At 36.1% G+C, this 20,980-nt stretch overlaps 1 protein-coding gene across 11 annotated transcripts in view; it reads right to left on the bottom strand.

The window, feature by feature from the left end:
- Window positions 1-20,980, bottom strand: part of SCYL2 (SCY1 like pseudokinase 2) — a 71,683-nt gene that overhangs the window by 44,295 nt on the left and 6,408 nt on the right. For 5 of the 11 annotated variants that reach the window (XM_024348017.3, XM_063787006.1, XM_063787005.1 and 2 more), the window contains exons 2-3: window positions 11,413-11,617; window positions 2,913-3,070 (exon numbers count right to left, since the gene is read on the bottom strand). In XM_024348017.3, coding sequence (XP_024203785.1) covers window positions 2,913-3,070; window positions 11,413-11,589 — 335 coding nt within the window. In that variant the 5' untranslated portion in view covers window positions 11,590-11,617. Of the gene's footprint in view, window positions 1-87; window positions 309-2,912; window positions 3,071-8,071; window positions 8,108-11,412; window positions 11,618-20,980 lie in introns of all 11 variants that reach the window. The other 6 variants (XM_063787009.1, XM_063787013.1, XM_063787012.1 and 3 more) reach the window with 3 other exon arrangements.

Genomic DNA, 20,980 nt, shown 5'->3' with positions numbered 1-20,980 from the left:
GTGGCTACATAACAAGCTTCTGGGCCTGCATAGTAACTGTTAAATGGCAGTTATGTCCTTTAATTGATGTCTCATCTGTTCCAATACCTGAATAACTTTTCTTCTGCCTTAAATCTGTTTTTCAAATGAGAGCATATGCAGAAGCTTAATATATAAGAAATAAAAACAGAGCTTAGGTTGAAGGTGAGAAATGGTCACATTGTCCTGCTGCCTGCTCAGCCATCATCAAGGAAGCTGCCTTGTTCTGTACTCCCAACACGTAGCTCATTAACACATTGGACCATAAGGCATGCTTTTGTTGAACTGTACTGTTAAAAAAAAAAAAAAACTGTCTTATAGACTTACATAGTGTCTTCTCTGCTAGGTCCCTTTGAATCTATTTTTTTTAGCTTCCAAACTGTCATCCTACTAAAATTACTGAATGTTACTAACAACTTCTCACTGGTCAAATGTAATGGATTCTTTTCTGTCCTTATTTTCTTTTTTATTCTGTATTCCCCAGTGTTAGCAGGTTCTTTTTCCTTCCTTTTGCTTCCATGACATGCTGCCAATTCTCCTGCCATACGACAATATTCCTCCTTTTTCTTTGGCTCTTGTTTTCCCTACATTTCAAGGTTCTTTCCTCAGTACTCTGCTCCTTTTACTCATACTCTTGAAAAACTCACTTTTTTTTAGGTTTTAATTACTGCCTGTAAGTGACTCACCCCCATATACATCACCAACTCTGGACTGTCATCTGAATTACTCTTTCTGAAGTGCATTTCCTATGGGTAATTCCAGTGTCATGTCAGTATTATTAATTCATTAAAAACTGGAAGTTATCTTTTTCTTCCCTAAAGTGTCCCTATTTCTATCAATGCTACTACAATTTTTACAACCTAACAATTAGGACATCTTAAAGTAATCTTTGAATTGTCTCTCTTCATGATTGCCAATAAATTCCTAATTCTATAATATTTAAATCACCATACAAAAAGCTGCAGGGACACAGAAAAGTATAACTCATAGTCTTCCCCTCAAGAGACTTGAAATGTAATTATGAGATATAAGACATGTAAATACAACATAAAATAACAAGGATAGGTAGGATTCTAATAGGTGACACTAGAGACACTGAAGAAAACACTCCAGAGGAAACAGCACCAACAAATACAGAGTCAGGAAAGTGTAGGATAAGTGTGGGAAAACCAGTCTACTTTGGGATACAGGATTCACAGTAGTATTACATAACAGACAGAAACTATAGTGTTCGGGGTTTATTCATGAAAAGAAAGGCAATAAAAAATATTTTTATGACAAGAGACATATGAGCAAGCCAGGTGCAGCAGCATGCACCTGTGGTCCCAGCTACTTGATAGGCTGAGGCAGGAGGATCACACAAGCTCTGGAGTCCAAGGCAAGCCTGGGAAACAACAGCAAAACCCCACCCCAAAAATTAAAAAAGAAAAAGAAGAGGCCAGGCACAGTCACTCACACCTGTAATCTCAGGGAGGATCACTTGAGGCCAAGAGTTCAAGATCAGCCTGAGTAATATAGCAAGACCCCACTTCTACAAAACAAAAAATTTTTAAATTAAAAATCAAAAAATTAGCTGGGCATGGTAGCACACACTTGTAGTAGTCTACTTGAGAGGCTGAGGCAGGAGGATCACTTGAGTCCAGGAGTTCGAGGCTGCAGTGAGCTATGATGGCACTACTGTAATCCAGCTTGGGCAACAGAGTGAGACTCTGTCTCGATCAATCAACTGACACATGAGCATATTTTTGGGTAGATGCAGCATGGTGCAGTAAAAAATAAAAACAGGGACTCAGGAATCAGAATGACAAAATGAATCCTAGCTCCAGCACTTAAAACCATACAGTTTCTTTGATCCTCTGTTCTGTGTAATTGTGAGAATTAGATGAATTAAACAATGTAAAACATTTAGCATAGTTTTTCACATAGTAAATGTTTGTATTTTTCCTTTTATGTTTAAAAAAAAGATCTTGTGCCTTTGAAGGGTGAGATGGTAGAAAGTGGTTATTGAGGATTCCAACGTAAGAATTGCAGAAACTCAATATATAATAAAAGATAAAAGCAAAACTGTACAATTGAAGGGAGATGGGACCTTCATCCCACACAGCCTGGAACCCTGCCAGTTCTGTGTCCTCCACTTTCCCATTCTTCCCCTATCCTTAAAAATCCTAAGGGCCAACAGGGCCACAGGACACAAATACCAAATGATCTGATTAAGATTTTCTGAATTAAGAGAGGGGAATACAGTCTGCTGAGAAAGAAGGAAGAAAGGCATAAATTTGGGTTATAAGTAATGTCAAAAAGGTTTATAAAGCTAGTGTATCTAAAGGAGTATTAAAAGTGCCACAAGCTTGAGAGTCTAGTTACGATTACATAAATTTCATTTTCTTGTCACTCTCACTAACACTTCCCAAGCTCACCCTTGAGAAAAATAGATGGTAAAGTAACTGAGAGCTATGGACTGGCATGCTAGGCATAGTAGAAGGTTAAGTGTCTGAAACAGTAGTTGGCACACACACAAAATTGGCCTCCAAATACTGTATCAATGAAAAGGAGACAAGAAATTCTAGCAAATTAGCAAGGACAGCTACTTTCAGGCAAGAACTGTATTCTATACCCTTGTATGTTCTATTTTGACTATTGTAGTCATGAGCACAGGGTAGCCACTGAAGTACAGAATCATGGCAAAAGTAAAGAAAGTATTAATATTTCAAAGAGAGACATATACATAGACAATGCAAATAAATTTTAGGGAGAAAACTAATGCATAAGAACTCAACACTTAGAGTATAAGAATTTTTCACTGACAATACTTGAAACAGACAGATTTCAAATAAAAAATTATTTTTAACTATTTGTTCAGGAAGTCTACTATGTAAGTTTTTGTAAAAATTTACCTGGATTCTTCTAAAGGATGCTGGACAGTAAGAAGTCGAGGGTGTCGAAGCCGAGTTAACTGTTGGACTCCTCGTTTTAGAGAATCAATGATTTGATCCTTTTCAAATTTTTGATACTTGTCAATCAGTTTTTTATCAAAGACAAAAACTGCCACTTCCTAAATAAAAGAATTGTGTAATTTTAGTCAAGAAATATAGAAAAGTAATAAAATTATATGAATGTCACAATCTACAAATAACTATGCCATAAAAATTTTAGCACCATTGTAATACTTTTCTGATATCAAAGAGTTGGTTTCCTTATGATAGTAAATCTAAACATTTTAAAAGGTGTTAAACCTAGAGTCCTCATCTAAAGAACACAGGAAAAACCTTACCTTTGAATTCTGCTATCACAGGTACATATTAATTGTGTACAATATGTTGTTTCCTGTGTAGTAATCTCTTATGGACACAGAATTCAAAAATGTTTAAAAATTTAAAATGTAACTTACAATGATAATTGTGAAGTATACTACAAAATCTTGAAATGCTTTTTGAAAGAAAGGTTGTAAGTCAGGGAGTACTTGTTTGTAAGAAAAATGAATTTGTAGTATCTTTTACATATGAATAATCTATATTCTATCTCATACCTTCCTATCCCCCATCTTGTTAGGGGCAGTAAATGTAAACGGTTACTAGTACAGGGACTTGCTCTCCCACCACCTCTCTTTGAAATCATTCACAGCTTATTTTATACTACTAAAAGCACACATCCTCCTTACCATCTTCTTCCTTTCATTATTCCTCAGATATCCAAGGAAAAACAGTTCTCATCTAGTTACCCACTCTTAACAAATCAATAAAAAAACAGCTCTACTGATAGGTGATGTGTTAAATTACTGATGTGTGTTCTTGGTAATAACGCAAAATAAACTGGAAACGAAATTAGCAAAGAATGCTAGCCTCCCAAAATTCCTTGAAAGATTTAGAAACTCTTTCAGAATTTCTATGTCTTTGAAAGCCTCAAATTAAACCTACTGCTACTCAACTATCAATATCCAAGACATTAGTTTTCTATTTTATTCTCATTTTTTTCTCTTCTAATTATTTTCTTCTGTTCTGCATTTTTGCTACATTAGCATTATTATTTTCATAAGTTAGCCTGGCAACTCAACCATCTCATAGAGATTCACTGCAAAAAGTCCAATCCAATAAATTTCTCAAACATAACTTGTAAAATGAGGGTTCCTTATGTATATAAATGAGTTAAGGATATTAGAGGAGTAAGTCTCTGAAAAGTGGCAACAAAAAGGAATTATTTAGCACTGTAACTCAATTAAAACACAACGTCCCCCCAAGCATTTGTGAATAAGGCAGCATTTACTACAATAAAACAACAGAGGATGTATTTATACAGCACTCAAGACACTGGCATTAGATCAGAGGAGACTTTGAGTCAATTTCCCTTCAACTGACCAGCTGCCTTTGGGCAAGTTTTCTCAACAGAAAAAAAAAGAATAAATAATAGTATGAATACCTCAAAGGACCACTGAAGAATAAGTGACACAGTAATATAAAAAGAACTTATTGTAATACCTGACATATTCAATTAATGTTAGCTAACGTCGTTACACCACTAACATCAAGACTTGTATTTTGTTATTTTTCTATTACTGATGAGTTTTCCGCTGACACACATCTGATCAATGGCACATACATATGATCAATGACACACATTCAAGACCCATGGTCAAGAATCAACTTTGAAAGACAGAGATTCAACAACCTGTCAACTTGATAAGGAACATTAATATACTAAGCTAAACAAAATGATGTGATATAAACCCAATACCATTCCCATGTCACACAGAAAAAAACATGCAGCATAAGAATATAACAGTGATCAAGAGCCCAGTTTCCAGAGTCACACAAACCTAAAATGAAATTTCACTCCTGCCATTTATTATGTTGACCCTGAACTCAAACCTTGGTCATTGTTATTTTCAGACCACAGTCATAAGGAAAGAGAGAAAAAATGAAAATATAATACACTCTACAGCTAAAGTTTCAGGCATTAGTCTACTAGAAAATCTTACAAATAAAGAGGTTCCCAAGTCAACTATTTATATAATAGAAATAACAAGATAGCATTTGCGTATTTATATGTGCCAAGCATTGTGCTAAGTACTTTTCAGGAATTATTCTATTCCTCACAGAAACCCTACGAGACAAATATTATATTAACTTTACAAATGAGGATGTTGTGGAGAAGATAAATGTTTTCTAAGATAAAAAAAGTCAAGTTTCAAACACAGTTAGTCCACAGGACTATATTTTTAGCCAAGACATCATTCTGTCGCCCCAGAAATAACACAGGGAAAATACGGAACACCAAAGCAAAACACGATGCATGTCTTCAAGAAAGAAATCAGTCATTTAGGCTGAGTAACAGCTTTAAATAGCACTCATATAAACACCTAATCTTAACTCCTGATCATTACGAGGCACAGGACAGCCAGGAGGTAAGAGTTTTACATAACACTAATTCGAACTAAAAACAAATGACCTAAAACTTCAAGTTCTCATCTTGCCATTCATGTGCACAATCTTATTTTAGTAAGTCTTCTGCTATAACACATTTTATAAATGTATCCAATTTAAATGTGTTATGGCCGGCACGGTAGCTCACGCCTGTAATCTTTGCACTTTGGGAGGCCTGGGTACTACAAAGTGTCCAGCACTTTGGAGCCTGGGCAGCACAGTGAGATTCCATCTCAAAAAAAAAATTTTAAATAAATAAATGTTTTATTTTTCAAGTTTTTTTTTTTTTCTTTTTTTGAGACAGGGTTTCACTCTATTACCCAGGCTGGAGTGCAGTGGCACAATCATGGCTCACTGCAGCCTCCACCTCCTGGTCTCAAGTGATCCTCTCACCTCAGTCTCCCAAGTAGCTGGGATCACAGCCACACACCACCATGCCCAGCAAATTTTTTAATTTTTTTGTAGAGACGAGGTCTCACTATGTTGTCCAGGCTGGTCTCAAACTCTTGGACTCAAGCAATCCTCCCACCTCAGCCTCCCATAGTGTTGAGATTACAGGTGTGAGCCACCGTGCTCAGCTCAAGGTGTTCTAAGTATATATAAAAAAAGGACTACATGAAATAGCTCTTGCAGTTTCACCACAAGTAAAGAGTAACACTATAGTTCACGAAGAAAAAGAAAACACTGGCTGGACATGGTGGCTCATGCTTGTAATTCCAACACTTTGTAAAAATGAGGCAGGAGGATGGTTTGACGCCAGGGGCTTGAGACCAATCTGGGCAACACAGTAAGGCCCCATCTCTTAAAAGAAAAAAAGAAAAGAAAAAAAAACTCACAAAATTCTCTCAGATAGTCCATTGTTTTACGTCAAAGATAAGTCCTAAATAAGTCAGAAGAGGTTATCAACTATCTTAAAAATATTTTCTCTTTGTTTCAATCAGGTGATTAAAATTAACCAATGTTAACAAGGTTGTGTTGTTAATCCTCAGGCCTCATACTGACTTCCTAAAATAAAACTATTACACTGTACAAAGCCTTTCATCAGAATACATCATAATCTAATTTCATTTTTCTTTTATTACTTTTCTATACTACCCACTCTGCTAACACATATCACTTATGCAAAAGTCCAGTCACCTTATATATATTACAATCTTCTTGAAGAAAGAAACAATGTCTTATGTGCCTCTGTATCTACCACAGAACTCAGTAGTTACGCCTAGAAGATACTCAGATGTCTATTGCTTACTGATAGTAAATAAAGATAAGCAATTAAAGCTTTTTATTATCATCTTTAATTAAAATATTTTTTAACTTTTTATTAACAAAAATTTCAAATATACAGAAAAGATCAAATAGCACAATCATCCAGTATGTCTTCTGCTTAAGATTCAACAACTGTTAACTGTAGTTAAATTGAGGGTTTTTTAATACAAAAAATTATTAGAACAAAATATAAGCAATATATGGTATCCTATTATTTATTTATTCATTGCAGATTCTTTAAAAACACTGGCAAAGAAAGACACTTACTAAAAAGTATTTTTTCTCAATAGCCTAATTTAAACAAAAAAGGCTACGGAAGTATTCTAAAAGACTGTAGTATTTGTCACAATACAGTATATGTCCCATTTGATACAGACCTAATTTATAATTTTTAAGAGCTACTTGTGAGCCAGGCATGGCGGCACACGTCTGTAATCTCAGTTACTTGGGAGGCTGAGGTGGGAGGATTGCTTGAGCCCAGGAGGTCAAGGCTGTAGGCTACGGTTGTGCCTGTGAATAGCCATTGCACTCCAGCCTGAGCAACATATTAAGACCCCCTCTCTGGAAAACAACAACAACAACAACAAAAACCAAAGAAGCTATTTTGCTTACTACGAAGTTGAGCTCTGTTGATAACAAGATACTTAAGTAATAAAATTTAAATTACATGATTTATAGTAATGTGTCTCGATTCTCTAACAGCGATCATGACCTCCACTAATCTAACCCTCAGAGGCACCAGAGGTGGCTTTTGGAACACAGATGTTCCCTGAGATCTCTATTTTATGGACCCTCATGACTGGCTGGTGGTGACTGTCAAGCATCACACACTTCATTTTTCATCTGATTTTGGGATAATGTTCCTTCTTCAAAACAGTAAAGCAAAATATAAACTTTTATTTATATTAAGTTAAAAATAAGTTGCTGAGAAGAATGAAAGGTAAAAACATATACCCCTTAAAATTACTAGTCTATGATCATCTTTTGTCTAAGTGACATGACTAGCATATTTGGCTTCACGTAAAAGTTTCCTTTATTTTAAAACTATTAATTATTCTAATTTAATTATTTATTATAATTTAATTATGCTTTTGTATATACAATATTAGCAAGCCTCATCCATGAATACTGGCATCTGGATAACACAATGTATATTTTGTAGTAAGGAAGGGATTACGTCCAACCCAACGTTTGGTAGAGTGGATAAGATATGAACAATTATTTATCATATAATAATTATTAGAAATCAATCAATCTTCACTATCCTCACAGAAACAGTCATTTCAGGGAGGTGTTATGAAGCCCCTGAAGTAGGGCAAAACTATCAGGTCAACAAATACAACTTTTAAAGCCAACTAACACAAACTTACCCTATTTTCTTTCTTTTTTTCAAGAAAAAAGGTCTACTGCAAAAGCAAATATAAAAAGTCATAATAAATGTAGGATACTAGAAGACTACTCATAAATGTTAAATGAATCAATTTTGAAGGGTAATTCCTTGACAATACAGAATCTTATGTCAAACTAAACAGAAGTGCTTAATAAATAAATGCTTAAATATCCCAAGACCAGGCAAAATTACATATATAAACATATACACATACACACACATGTTTTTAAACATCCTCTCCCAAAATAAATCCCTTAGCTTGATATTTGACAGTTGAAAGAAATTTCAAAATCTAGAATTATTATTCTACTTGAAAGGAGGTAAAAATTAGGCACTAGGGACATAGCTGAGACAGAAATTAGATGTATGTGGTGTTTTATTAGAAATTATTTAAACAAATTAGCAGTCTTGATAGTCATAATATTCCTACCTAACAGATAACAGTATTCCAATTTTTAAAGGACATACATGTACGTATGTATGTATGTATACGGTAAACATTTATCATTTATTATATATATAGCTTGGCCAAAATAAAAATTTCCATCTTTAATGGCTAGTTTAAATAAAGTATAACTTAAAAATTAGTAAAGTCAATGAAATCCAACCAAGAGCATTTGCCTCAGAAATACCTCTCAAATAAGTATTTATAACAAAGAACATAACAATGTTTGAAAAGAATACCTATATTCAAATGACCATTTTAAGCCTGAAAACATGAAACTGTGTAAAAAGACTAAGTCAGTTAGAAAGCTATTAACAGAAATATAATGGTATAAATTCTATGTTTGAATTACCTATCAGACATTTTTAAAGTTCAGAAGAGAGGGGAGCAGGGAATATTTCACTGAATTTTCAAAAATTAGATAAACCCTCCACCCAGAATGTCTAAAATTAAAAAGACTATATAACAAGATTGGCAGGGATGTGAAGAAACTGTAACTGCTGGTGGAAGTGTATACTGGCACCACACCGGAAAAATTATTTGGCAATGAACACATACACTACAACCTAGCAATCCCATACGTAGGTAATGCATCATATGTGCCAATGGCACATACAAGAATGTCTACAGCTGTACTCTATCAATGAAAAGAAAAACTGCATTGTTCAACAACACAGATATAGCTTATCCATATACTATTAAGGAAAAGGGGTCAAATACAAGAGTATATACAAATGCATTTAAATAAAGTTCAAAAACAGGCAAAATTATTCTAGTGTTAAAGGACAGGGTAGTGGTTATCCCTGGAGAGGAGGGGGTTAGGGATAATGACAGGAAAGGACATGAGTATTAGCAGTGTTTTTTTTATTGGTCTGGATGCTGGTTACATGGGTGTATTCACTGTGAACATTTATCAAGCTGTACACTCATGATTTGTGCAATATTCTATAATATGCTGAACATAAGTTATTAAAAATAAGTTTATATTTTAAAAATTAATCAGACCACACAATTTTTTTTAGACAGAGTCTCCCTACATTGCATATGTTGGTCTTAAACTCTTGAGCTGAAGGGGTCCTTCCACCTTGGCCTTCCAAAGTGCTGAGACTACAGGCATGAGCCACCATGGCTGGCCAACACCACAGTTTTTATTCTCTAAATATTACCTGGAGATGTCTTTAGCATCCCTGCTGAGATTCCAGAAAAAAATAATAGTGAGAAACTAAGAGCTGCTTCTAAATGAACACTCAAAAAAGAAACTAGGCCGGGCACGGTGGCTCATGCCTGTAATTCCAGCACTTTGGGAGGCCGAGACGGGCGGATCACTTGAGGTCAGGAGTTCGAGAGCAGTCTGGCCAACACGGTGAAACCCCGTCTCTACTAAAAATTCAAAAATTAGCCAGGCATGGTGGCGCACGCCTGTAGTCCCAGCTACTTGGGAAGCTGAGGTGGGAGAATTGCTTCAACCTGGGAGGCAGAGGCTTCAATATCAAGGTGCTTAAGGACTTAGCTATTCTTTAAAAAATTAACCAGTAGTAAAGACAGGATATTCAGTTCTGACCCTTGCAAGTTGAAGGAGGCAAAAAAGAAAATTTGAACCTATATCCACTGAGCTCACTGGTGTACCACCTTTCATTCCAAAGCAATAAATACAGAAAAAAAGTGCAATGTAGAAAAGTTCCCTAAGAAAATCCAGTGCTGATAGTCAGCAGTTGAGAATGGGGTTCTATCATTTGTGCCTGGTTCTCATGTTCTAGAAGCTCCAACATCATCAGGAGATTTCAGCATATGAACTACTGATATTACCACAACTACCTAGAACCTTTCTAGTTACGCACAGAGATGCTTTTATATATTACCACATCCTTAATAAAAATGTCTAATTTTATAAATTTGTTATTTTGTTTTCCCCTTATATAACTGATTGTAAAAGCAATTTGTGCTAGAATCAGAGGAGGTTGTTCATTTACAAAACTCATGACCTCATTAATAGTTTTTAGGTAGTCAATACTCAAGAAACCATTTACTTTTTTGGATGAGCTTATGGTGAACTGAAGAAAAAGCAATGTTCAAAAGTAACAAATCGATCAGCATTTCAGATGCAGATCAACTCTGAATTTCAGTAAAGACTTCCAAATGGCAATAAAAACAAGATTTAACAGGTTGAATACAAATGACATACCAGCAATTTATCATAGGACCAAGATTCCTATTTCATAAAAGGATAATCAAAGCCAATTCAGTCTTCAATGTACTTACCTGGGAAATAAGCTAACTTCGGAAAAGTAGCAAATAATGCATACCCACAATTGTATGACTGTGGTAGTCATTGGGAGGTATATATAAGAAATCCTTTACATTTTACAACCCATATATTTCACTTGTAGGGAAGTAAACGACTTTTGAAAACAGTGATTTTGGCCAGGCACGGTGGCTCACGCTGTAATCCCAGCACTGACTGCACTAAGACGCACTTAACGTTGAAAAATTTAACTGGGTATTTTGCCAGTAACATATTGACAAATATGAAAAGAAAATTTAAGAAACACGGCAATTTCTATCCTAAAACATATACTTCACTAAATATTACAATCTAATATACTCGTTTGCTCAACTGACATGTTTATTAAGTAAGCAAAATTATATTTCAAGATGATATGGTATGTCAAACAGTATATGTGTAACCAGGAGATTCAGAGCATGTTTAAAAGCATTTGTTTTTTTGTATGACTTCATAAGATAAAATGAGAACTAAAGAACCCATTTAAGAACCTATTAAAGAACTTTTGGCATTTCTTAACATAAAAATGCACACATGCATTTTATGGTTCTTAGCATGTGTGTTTTTTCCAAGTGGATGCTGAATTAAAACTCACCTGCTTTGTTGACTTTTTTGTGCCATTAAAAATCTTCCAAGCTAGCCCATTGCCACCACTGGCAATGTGTCGACCAACATCAAATTCTCTAGTGACAGGATTTCCCATTACAGCACTAGTGACATCAGCTGTTACTTTTGTAACAGTACTCTTCAATTTATTAAGCATGGACTCCATGGCTGCAATATTGGGTAGTTATAGTTACCTAGAAAAACAGAAGGATAGTGGAGAACTGATCATTTCTCATCTATATAAGCATTTATTCATAGTTTAATTTGAAAAGTGTAAGATCTCCCAAACAGTGAACAGAATAATCCTATATAGATGAAAGTTGTATGTTGGTTTTATCTTCAGAGAACCCAATACACTTTAGTACAAATTTAAGTCCAGAAATCAAACTGTTCGTTTCAACCTCAGTTCTCACTGACCAGGAAAAGATATACTCACACTTGACAATGACATTAAGAAAGAGAATGAATATTGCTCAACTGTATAACATGGATCCTTTAAGACTTAAAGTGGGGGATGGGCGTGGTGGCTCACGCCTGTAATATCAGCACTTCGGGAGGCCAAGGCAAGCGGATCACCTGAGGTCAGAAGTTTGAGACCAGCTGGCCAACATGGTGAAATGCCATCTCTACTAAAAATACAAAAATTAGCCAGGCGTGGTGGTAGGTGCCCATAGTCCCAGCTACTTGGGAGGCTGAGGCCCAAGAATCACTTGAACCCAGGAGGTGGAGGTTGCAGTGAGCCGGGATTGCGCCACGGCACTCCAGCCTTGGTGACAGAGTGAGACTGCATCTCAAAAAAAAAAAAAAAAAAAAAGACTAAAAGTGGGTTTTGTGGGGTTTGTGGGGTTTGGGAGGCTGAGGCAGGAGGATCACTTGAGACCAGGAGTTCAAAATCAGTCTGGCCAACGTGGCGAAAAACCATCTCTACAAAAATTACAAAAATTAGCCAGGCATGGTGGCGCGTGCCCACAATCCCAGCTACTAGGGAGACTAAGGTACAAGAATTGCTTGAACCCGGGAGACAGAAGCTGCAGTGAGTCAAGAGGCGAGATCACACTACTGCACTCCAGGCTGGGTGACAGCACCAGACTCTGTCTCAAAAACAACAACAACAACAACAACAACAAATATAGGAGGTCTGACTCTCACTTCACATTAAACATTTATTCTTATTTTTTCTTTTTCCACCACTTTTCACAGGTGTTGATCACTTCACATTAAAAACAACAATATACAACTTAAAAGATGCTAACACTTTACTAAGCAATAAATTTGTACTTTCTTTTTTTTTTTTTTTTTTTGAGACGGAGTCTCGCTCTGTCACCCAGGCTAGAGTGCAGTGGCACGAACTTGGCTCACTGCAAGCTCCGCCTCCCGGGTTCACGCCATTCTCCTGCCTCAGCCTCCCGAGTAGCTGGGACTACAGGCGCCCGCCACCATGCCCGGCTAATTTTTTCTATTTTCTAGTAGAGACAGGGTTTCACCGTGTTAGCCAGGATGGTCTCGATCTCCTGACCTTGTGATCTGCCCGCCTCGGACTCCCAAAGTGCTGGGATTACAGGCGTGAGCCAATGCGCCCAGCCTATTTTCTTTATTATCATTTTTCTGTAGAGACAGGGTACTGCTATGCTGCCCAGGCTGGTCTCAAACTCCTAGCCTCAAGTGATCCTCCCATCTTGGTCTCCCAAAGTGCTGAGATTACAGGCATAAATAAGCCACCACACCTAGCCCAAATTGGTATTTTATAAAAAGTTTTGTTATTAAAACAATAATTACATTCAACTGTGAAATCATTTAAGAATATTTCCTAATAAAGAAGCATTCAGGCTTGTAATCCCAGCACTTTAGGAGGCTGATGGAGGTGGATCACTTGAGCTCACGAGTTCAAGACTAGCCTGGGAAACATGGAGAAACCCTGTCCCTACAAAAAATTTGAAAATTAGCCAGGAATGGCAGCATGTGCCTGTAGTCCCAGCTACTTGGGAGGCTAAGGTGGAAGGATCGTTTGAGCCCGGGAGGGGGAGGCTGCAGTGAGCTGAGAAAGCACTACTGCACTCCCGCCTGGGTGACAGCCAGGCTCTATCTCAAAAAAAAAAAAAAAAAAAAAAAAAAAGCACTGATGGTAAAGGGACAATAAAATACACACAAGCATAAAGTCAGAAGATTATTTTTAGAATTTTACATAGGTTTTTTATTAATGACTAGTGTCATTAATGAATACTTATCATTTAATTGGTAATTTTTAATAAGCATAATGATCAGTAGTTGTTACAGGTTGAATATTTATCCTAAATGCCTGGGACCAGAAGTGTTTTGGATTTTTTTATTTTTTCAGATGTTGGATGCTTACATTATATACTTACTGCCTGAGCAATCCTAATTCAAAAATCCAAAATCCGAAATGCTCCAAAGAGCATTTCCTTTAAGCACCATGTCACTGCTCAAAAAGTTTCAGATTCTGGAGCATTTCAAATTTTTGGATTAGGGATATTCAACCTGTATTAATAATTAGTAATTGCCAGGCTTAACTTTTCTCCTTTGGTAAATTAAAATAGACTCTAATTGTGATGATGTCTGTTGACATCTTTAGTTGAAAAAAGTTAAAGGAAGCTTTCTTCAAACTAGAATGTCTGCATCTCTAGGGTTACATGAAGACTTTTCAGGGAATACATGGGCATAGACAGTTATAAGGTAGCAGTTCCTAATCTGGAGTCAGGTAAAGACTTCAAAGAGAATTAGAGGTATTATTAGGCCCCCATACTAGGTTTTATTATTGAATGCATTAAACATATATAAAACCATTTTGTAGTTATGAAAATGTTATTACAATTATTTCAAAACAATTTTTTCTATACATTTTATTTCATACATTTAAAAATATTACTCTAAGTAAATAAATGAATAAATAACTTCTGCCCATGAGGGAGGAACAAAGAGTGAATTTGCCCTCTTGCTTTTAACAACTAGAAAACTGAACAAAATGTATGAAACACATTTTTTCAGACATTGAACAGGCAGCAAGAGCCTTTGACCCCAGTAAGAAAGAGAACAAGAGAACCAGGATTGCCCCAGAGGCACATTCCAAACTACAGAGCATAGAGCAGAATTCCAGGTAGCTATCTAGCTGAATTGAGAAGCTGGAGGGACAAACTGGCATTCAAGAATGCAGAGGTAGATGAAAGTTCTGAGATACAATTTCAAAGTGAATGAAGCTATGCTGAAGAAAATGCAAACTGGTCCCCTTCATGCTCTGTTCCCTGGTCCCACACATGCTTATGCATAGTGTGACACTCTACCAGGTCTGGCAAGAACCAAACTAGAGAGCTATCAGTTGAATAGTTTCAAAGTTCACACAAGGCTGCAAATCATTCGATATCTCGTCAGCCAGAGTAGTGAGTCTTCACTGACCACTAAGACAATCAGCAGAAACCTGTAAGAACCATGCCTTAATAGTGGGGTAAACCACCCTTAGAGTAAAAGCTAATCTAAATCCACTCTAAAATCAATTATCAAATGACCAAAGTAATCATAAATTACTAAACAGCCTACCAGAACAAAACCCAATAGTCATGAAAGACACATAACATGCACAAAAAAATTCAGATACTAAACAATGTAACATTCACAATATTCAGCAGGCAATCAACAACTATCAGACACGCCAAGAAGCAAGACGATGTGACTTATACAACAGTAGACCCCAACCCCTAGGCCGCCAGATCAGTACCAGTCCACGGCCTATTAGGAACCGGGCTGCAGAGCAGGAGGTGAGCGGTAGGCGAGCAAGCATTACTGCCTAAGCTCCGCCTCCTCTCAGATAGGTGGCAGCAATAGATTCTCATAGGAGCCTGAACCCTACTGTGAACTGCACATGCGAGGGACCTAGGTTGTGTGCTCCTTATGAGAATCTAACTAATGCCTGATGATCTGAGGTAGAAGAGTTTCACCCTGAAACCAAGCCTCCCATCCCCCATCTGTGGAAAAACTGCCTTCCACGAATCCGGTCCCTGGTGCCAAAAAGGTTGGGGACTGCTGCTATACAAAGCTCCAAGAAATTAAATAAACCACACACAGGATAAACACAAAGAAACCCATACATAGATATACCAAATAGCTGAAAATCAGTGATTAAAAGAAAAATCTTAAAAGCAGCCACAGAAAACAAGTAAATTACATATAAGAACAAAGATAAGAATTTCCCCAGACTGGCCAGGCGCGGTGGCTCACGCCTGTAATCCCAGCACTTTGGGAGGCTGAGGTAGGCAGATCACAAGGTCAAAAGATGGAGACCATCCTGGCAAACATGGAGAAACCCCATCTCTACTAAAAATACAAAAATTAGCTGGGCATGGTGGTACGCGCCTGTAGTCCCAGCTACTAAGGAGGCTGAGGCAGAAGAATTGCTTGAACCCGGGAGGTGAAGGTTGCAGTAAGCCGAGATCGCGCCATTGCACTCCAGCTTGGCGAGGGAGCAAGACTCCATCTCAAAAAAAAAAAAAAAAAAGAATTTCCCCAAATTTGGCAGAAACAACACATGCCAAAGAACAACTGAATGAGGTCTTTAAACTGCTAAACGAAACTGTCAACCTAGAATTCTACAGGTTGGGGAAAAAACTTTCAAAACTCAATGTGAAATAAAGACATCTTCAGAAAAACAACAGATAATCACTATAAAAACTATTAGAGATGGGAGGATCACTTGAGCCCAGCAGTTCGAGATGAGCCTAGGCAACACAGTAAGACCCCATCTCTAGAAAAAATAGAAAAATTATCCAGGTATGGTGTCATCTGACTGTAGTCTCATCTACTCAGGAGGCTGAGGCAGAAGAATCAATTGAGACCAGGAGGTGGAGGCTGCAGTGAGTTGTGATTGCACCACTGCACTCCAGCCCGGGTGACAGAACAAGACCCTCTCTCTAAAACAAAACAAAACAAAACAAAACAAAAAAAACTTAAAGTTTTTAAACCAGAATAATAAAAATAAAAAATGATGTGGGTATATAAAATACTTTTCACGTCATAATACCTTTAAAAGATAGCTGATCATTTAAAGCAAAAATAATAAAAATATATTGTGTTTATAATATATGCAGAAGAAACTGTAACAAGAAAGAACAGGAGGGGAAATATAAGTATATTTTTTAAAGATCCTTACATTATATTTGAGGCAGTACAGTATCATTTGAAGGCAGGTTGTGGTATTTAAAGTTAAAAGATATATACTGTAGACCCTCAAATAATAACAAAATAAAAATAACAACAAAATAATAAAGGGATATAACTAAATTGTAGAGATAAAATAAACCCTAAAGTAAACTGAATATAAAAAGAAGCGGAAAAGAGGAAGGAACAAAAAACAAATGTGGCAAATACAAAATAAATAGCAAGATGGTTGACTTAAATCCAACCATATCAATAAATTACATTAAGTGTAAATAATTTAAAATTTCAATTACAAGGCAGAGATTGTCAAATTGAATAAAAAAGCAAGACCTAACTATATGCTGCTTACAAAAACCCACTTTAAAAGTATAAAAACACAGGTAAAAGAATGTGAAAGTATACCAAGCTGGAGTGGCAATATTAATAACAGAATAAGCTTGAAGACAAAGAGGTCATTTTGTAATGACAAAGTTGTCAATTCACCAAAAAGACATAACAATACTAAATATGTACACACCCAATAAGAGAACTTCGAAATAAATGCAGCAAAAAGTGGCAGAACTGATAGAAGAAATAGACAAATTCATAATTATAGTTGGAGACTTCAAGAGTTCTCACTTAGTAACAGACACAGACCAAGCAGAGAGAAAAATCAGTAAGGACAGAGACTTCAACAGCACTATCAAACAACCTGACCTAAAACACACACTCTACAAATGACAAATTGTTTTCATGCAGACATGTAACATTCACTAAAAATGGTTCTCATGTAGACACGTAACATTCACTAAAATGAACTATATGTTGGGCTATGAAATAAGTCTCAAAATATTTATAACTACTGAAATAATACAAACTATTCCCTTTGACTACAATAAAATTAAACTAGAAATCAATAATAGATTAAAATATATAGAAAACTGCAAATATATGGAAATTAATCAACGCTTTTAAATAATCCAAGGGCTAAAAAAGAAATCACAAAGAAATTTTTAAAATATTTTGAAGAGAATGAAAATGAAAATGAAAATTTGTGGGTCATATCTAAAGCAGTACTTACAAAGAAATCTATAGCTGTAAATGTTTATATTAGGGAGTTTAAAAGTCCAAAATAATGGTCTAAGCTTCCACCTTAGGAAGCTAGAAAAAGAGAAAATTAAAATAAGTAGAAGAGGGGGAATCAATGAAAGAGACTGAATTTAATGTAATACTTTATTTAATAGAGAAATGAAAAAGGAAAAAAAATCCAATGAAGTAAAAAAAAAGTTTTGAAAAGATCAATGAAATCAGTAAAACTCTAGCTATACTGATCAAGAAAATTTTAGCAAGGTGCCGTGACTCATGCTTGTAATCCCAACACTCTGGGACACTAAAGCAGGAGGATCACTTGAGCCCAGGAGTTCAAGACCAGCCCGAGCAACATAAGGAGACCCTGTTTCTACAAAAACAAATAAAATAAAATTTGCAGGGCATAGTGGTGTGTGCTTATGGTCCCAGCTACTTGGGAGGCTGAGGTGGAAGTATTGCTTAAGCCTGGGAGATCAAGGCTGCAGTGAGCCATGATTGTGCCACTCTCCTCTGGCCTGCGTGACAAAGAGTGGGATCCTATTTCAAAAATAAAAATAAAAAGAAAGAAAATAAAAATTTTAAAAGACACAAATGACCAATAACAGAAATTCTACAGATTCTAATTCTAAAGCTTCTAAATGAATAGGGTATATCATCAAACATTTAAGGAAAAAAATCATACCAAGTCTACACAAACTCTCCCAGAAAATAGAAGAGGGGAGGATACTTTCCATTTCATGTTATGTAGTCAGCATTACCTTGACATCAAACCAAATAATGCAATGGCAATAAAATTGCAAACCAATGTCCCTCATTAATATGTAAAAATCCTTAAGATATTAGAACATCACATCCAACCCCACGACCAAATGGGGTTCACTTCAGGAATGCAATGTTAATTCAACTTTTAAAAATGAATCCATGTAATTCACATTAACTGAATAATGAAAAAAAGCAAGATAATCTCAGTAGACGCAGAAAAAAACTGACAAAATTCAATACCAATTCATAATAAAAACTCTTAGGAAACTAAGAACAGGAAGGAACTTCCTCAACCTGATAAATAGCATCTTTGAATAATTACAGCTAACATTATATTTAAAGATAAAATACTAACCACTTTTCTCCCTAAGTTTCAGAACAAGGTAAGTATACCCACTTTTACCACTTCTATTCAATATTCCAGTAAAGGTCCTAACCAAGGCAATAAAGCAAGAAAATGAAATAAAAGGCATTCGGACTGCGAAGAAAGAATACAATTTATTCCCAAATGACACAACTGCATACACAGAACATCAGAAGGAATGAATCTACAAAATAGCTATCAGAATGAATACATGAGTTTGGCAAGATAGTAGAATACAAGAACAACATATTTGAAAAGATTGTATTTCTAGGCTGGGCATAGTAATTCATGCCTGTAATCCCAGCACCTTGGGAGGCTGAAGTGGAAGGATTGCTTGAGTACAGGAGTTTGAGATCAGCCTGGGTAACATATCAAGACTCCAAAAAGTTTTTAAAAATTAGCCAGGAGCAGTAGCACATGTCTGCAGTCCCAGCTACTCAGTAGGCTGAGGTGGAAGGATCACTTGAACCTGGGAGGTTGAGGATGCAGTGAGCTGTGATCACACTAATGCACTCCAGCCTGGGTGACAGGGTGAGACCCTGTCTCAAAAAAAAGAAAAAAAAAAAGAAATTGCATTTCTATGTATTTCTACTAGAAAATTTAAAATTTAAAAATACTGTTTCAAGGGTATGAAATACCTATGAATAAATTTAACAAGCTATGCAAGATCTATACAGTGAAAACAAAATACTGCTAACAGAAACTGAAGAAAACCTAAATAAATGGAACGATATATACTGTGATCATGAATTGGAAGATTCAATATGGTTAATGTGTCAATTATCCCCAATAATCTAGAAACTCTATGCAATTCAACCAGAATCCCAGCAGGCTTTCTGTAGAAAGTGACAAACTGATTCTAGAATACTACTGTGAGAAGGGATCCACAGGCTTTACTAAATTGTCAAAAGGGTCTATGGCACAAACCAAGGTTTTAAAGCCCTATCGCTCTCCAAATTGTCAACTTCCAGGTGTACTCTTTCCTAAAATTGATTTGCCTGAGACCAAGTCTATGTCCTGAAGATTTTCCTTAACCACTTCTTTGTTCACAATTTTTTCCCACTTGACTAAAACAAAGTATTTCTCTCAGCCATCCCAGTGTTACTGTAGGCCATTTTCCTAGGTGTAAAAAAATTTTGTGGGAGGAGGGGGATGCAATCTGTAGATTTAATTCTATGAGAAAGCCACTTAAGAGTAAAGCACAAGGAAGTTTGATAAGAAATACTAAAGGAGGCTGTACCTTGCTTCTTTCAGGACAGATGTTAATAACAACAAGAACCCACGCCTTATCTATCACAGAACTACAGTTAAGAAGATGGTTGTCACAGAGATATATAGGAACACATTTATTTCAATTGATAAACTCCAAGGTTTTGATAAAGTAAAGCACTATCACAATATACTACAATTTAGAAATTAGATCTTTTGCAACTGTTTAAACTCTTGACAAAAAAACTCCAGCTGTGACCAACTTAAAAAATGTGCAAGAGGAGCACATGTTATTCAAAATTATTGGATACACAAGCAAAAATATTTGAAGACCACTGATCTCAGGTAGTTTGTATCCTGTTTTCTCTATTAACGAAATTATACTTATGTAAATATAACCCACTTTCTTCTATTAAAGATTTGAACTGTCTGTAAATGGAAATGGAGACTCACTTTCCCTTTTTAATAAGCAGCTAGAAAATGTTGCTACTGGCATTATGAAAACATTTACTGGCTATGCCAAGTTGTTCTCTATGAATATCTGCTGTTGATTTTGATGGGAAGGTGAAAGGATACAAAATTCTATTTAAAACCATACATATCTATTCCTCTAACGCTGCCTGACAAGCTATATATTAAATGCCATGCATCTTGTTATACACTGAGAATACAGAGGTTCTTCTTTTTAGGGACTCCGTCCAATAGCAGACTCAGTCCTCCAAAGCAGCAATTAACTTGTGGTAAGAATGTACATGCTATGGAAATATTAAGATGGGCTCAAAACTATAAAGTAAGGGGGGAAGGAGTATTCCAGAAGGGATTATAATACCACGTGCCAAGATATGTAAGGGAGGAAGACTATGGTGTGGTCTGCAAACTACAGTTACATATGAAAACAAAGCATATTTTCAGAATTGATATTCAAATTTGAGATGCTATCCATCATCCAGAGTCAACACTGATGTACGTATGGCAAAGAACAGGCATGGAA

Source organism: Pan troglodytes, chromosome 10 (assembly GCF_028858775.2).
Source record: "Pan troglodytes isolate AG18354 chromosome 10, NHGRI_mPanTro3-v2.0_pri, whole genome shotgun sequence".
NCBI classification, from domain to species: domain Eukaryota; kingdom Metazoa; phylum Chordata; class Mammalia; order Primates; family Hominidae; genus Pan; species Pan troglodytes.
This window is presented reverse-complemented; position numbering and strand designations above follow the sequence as displayed.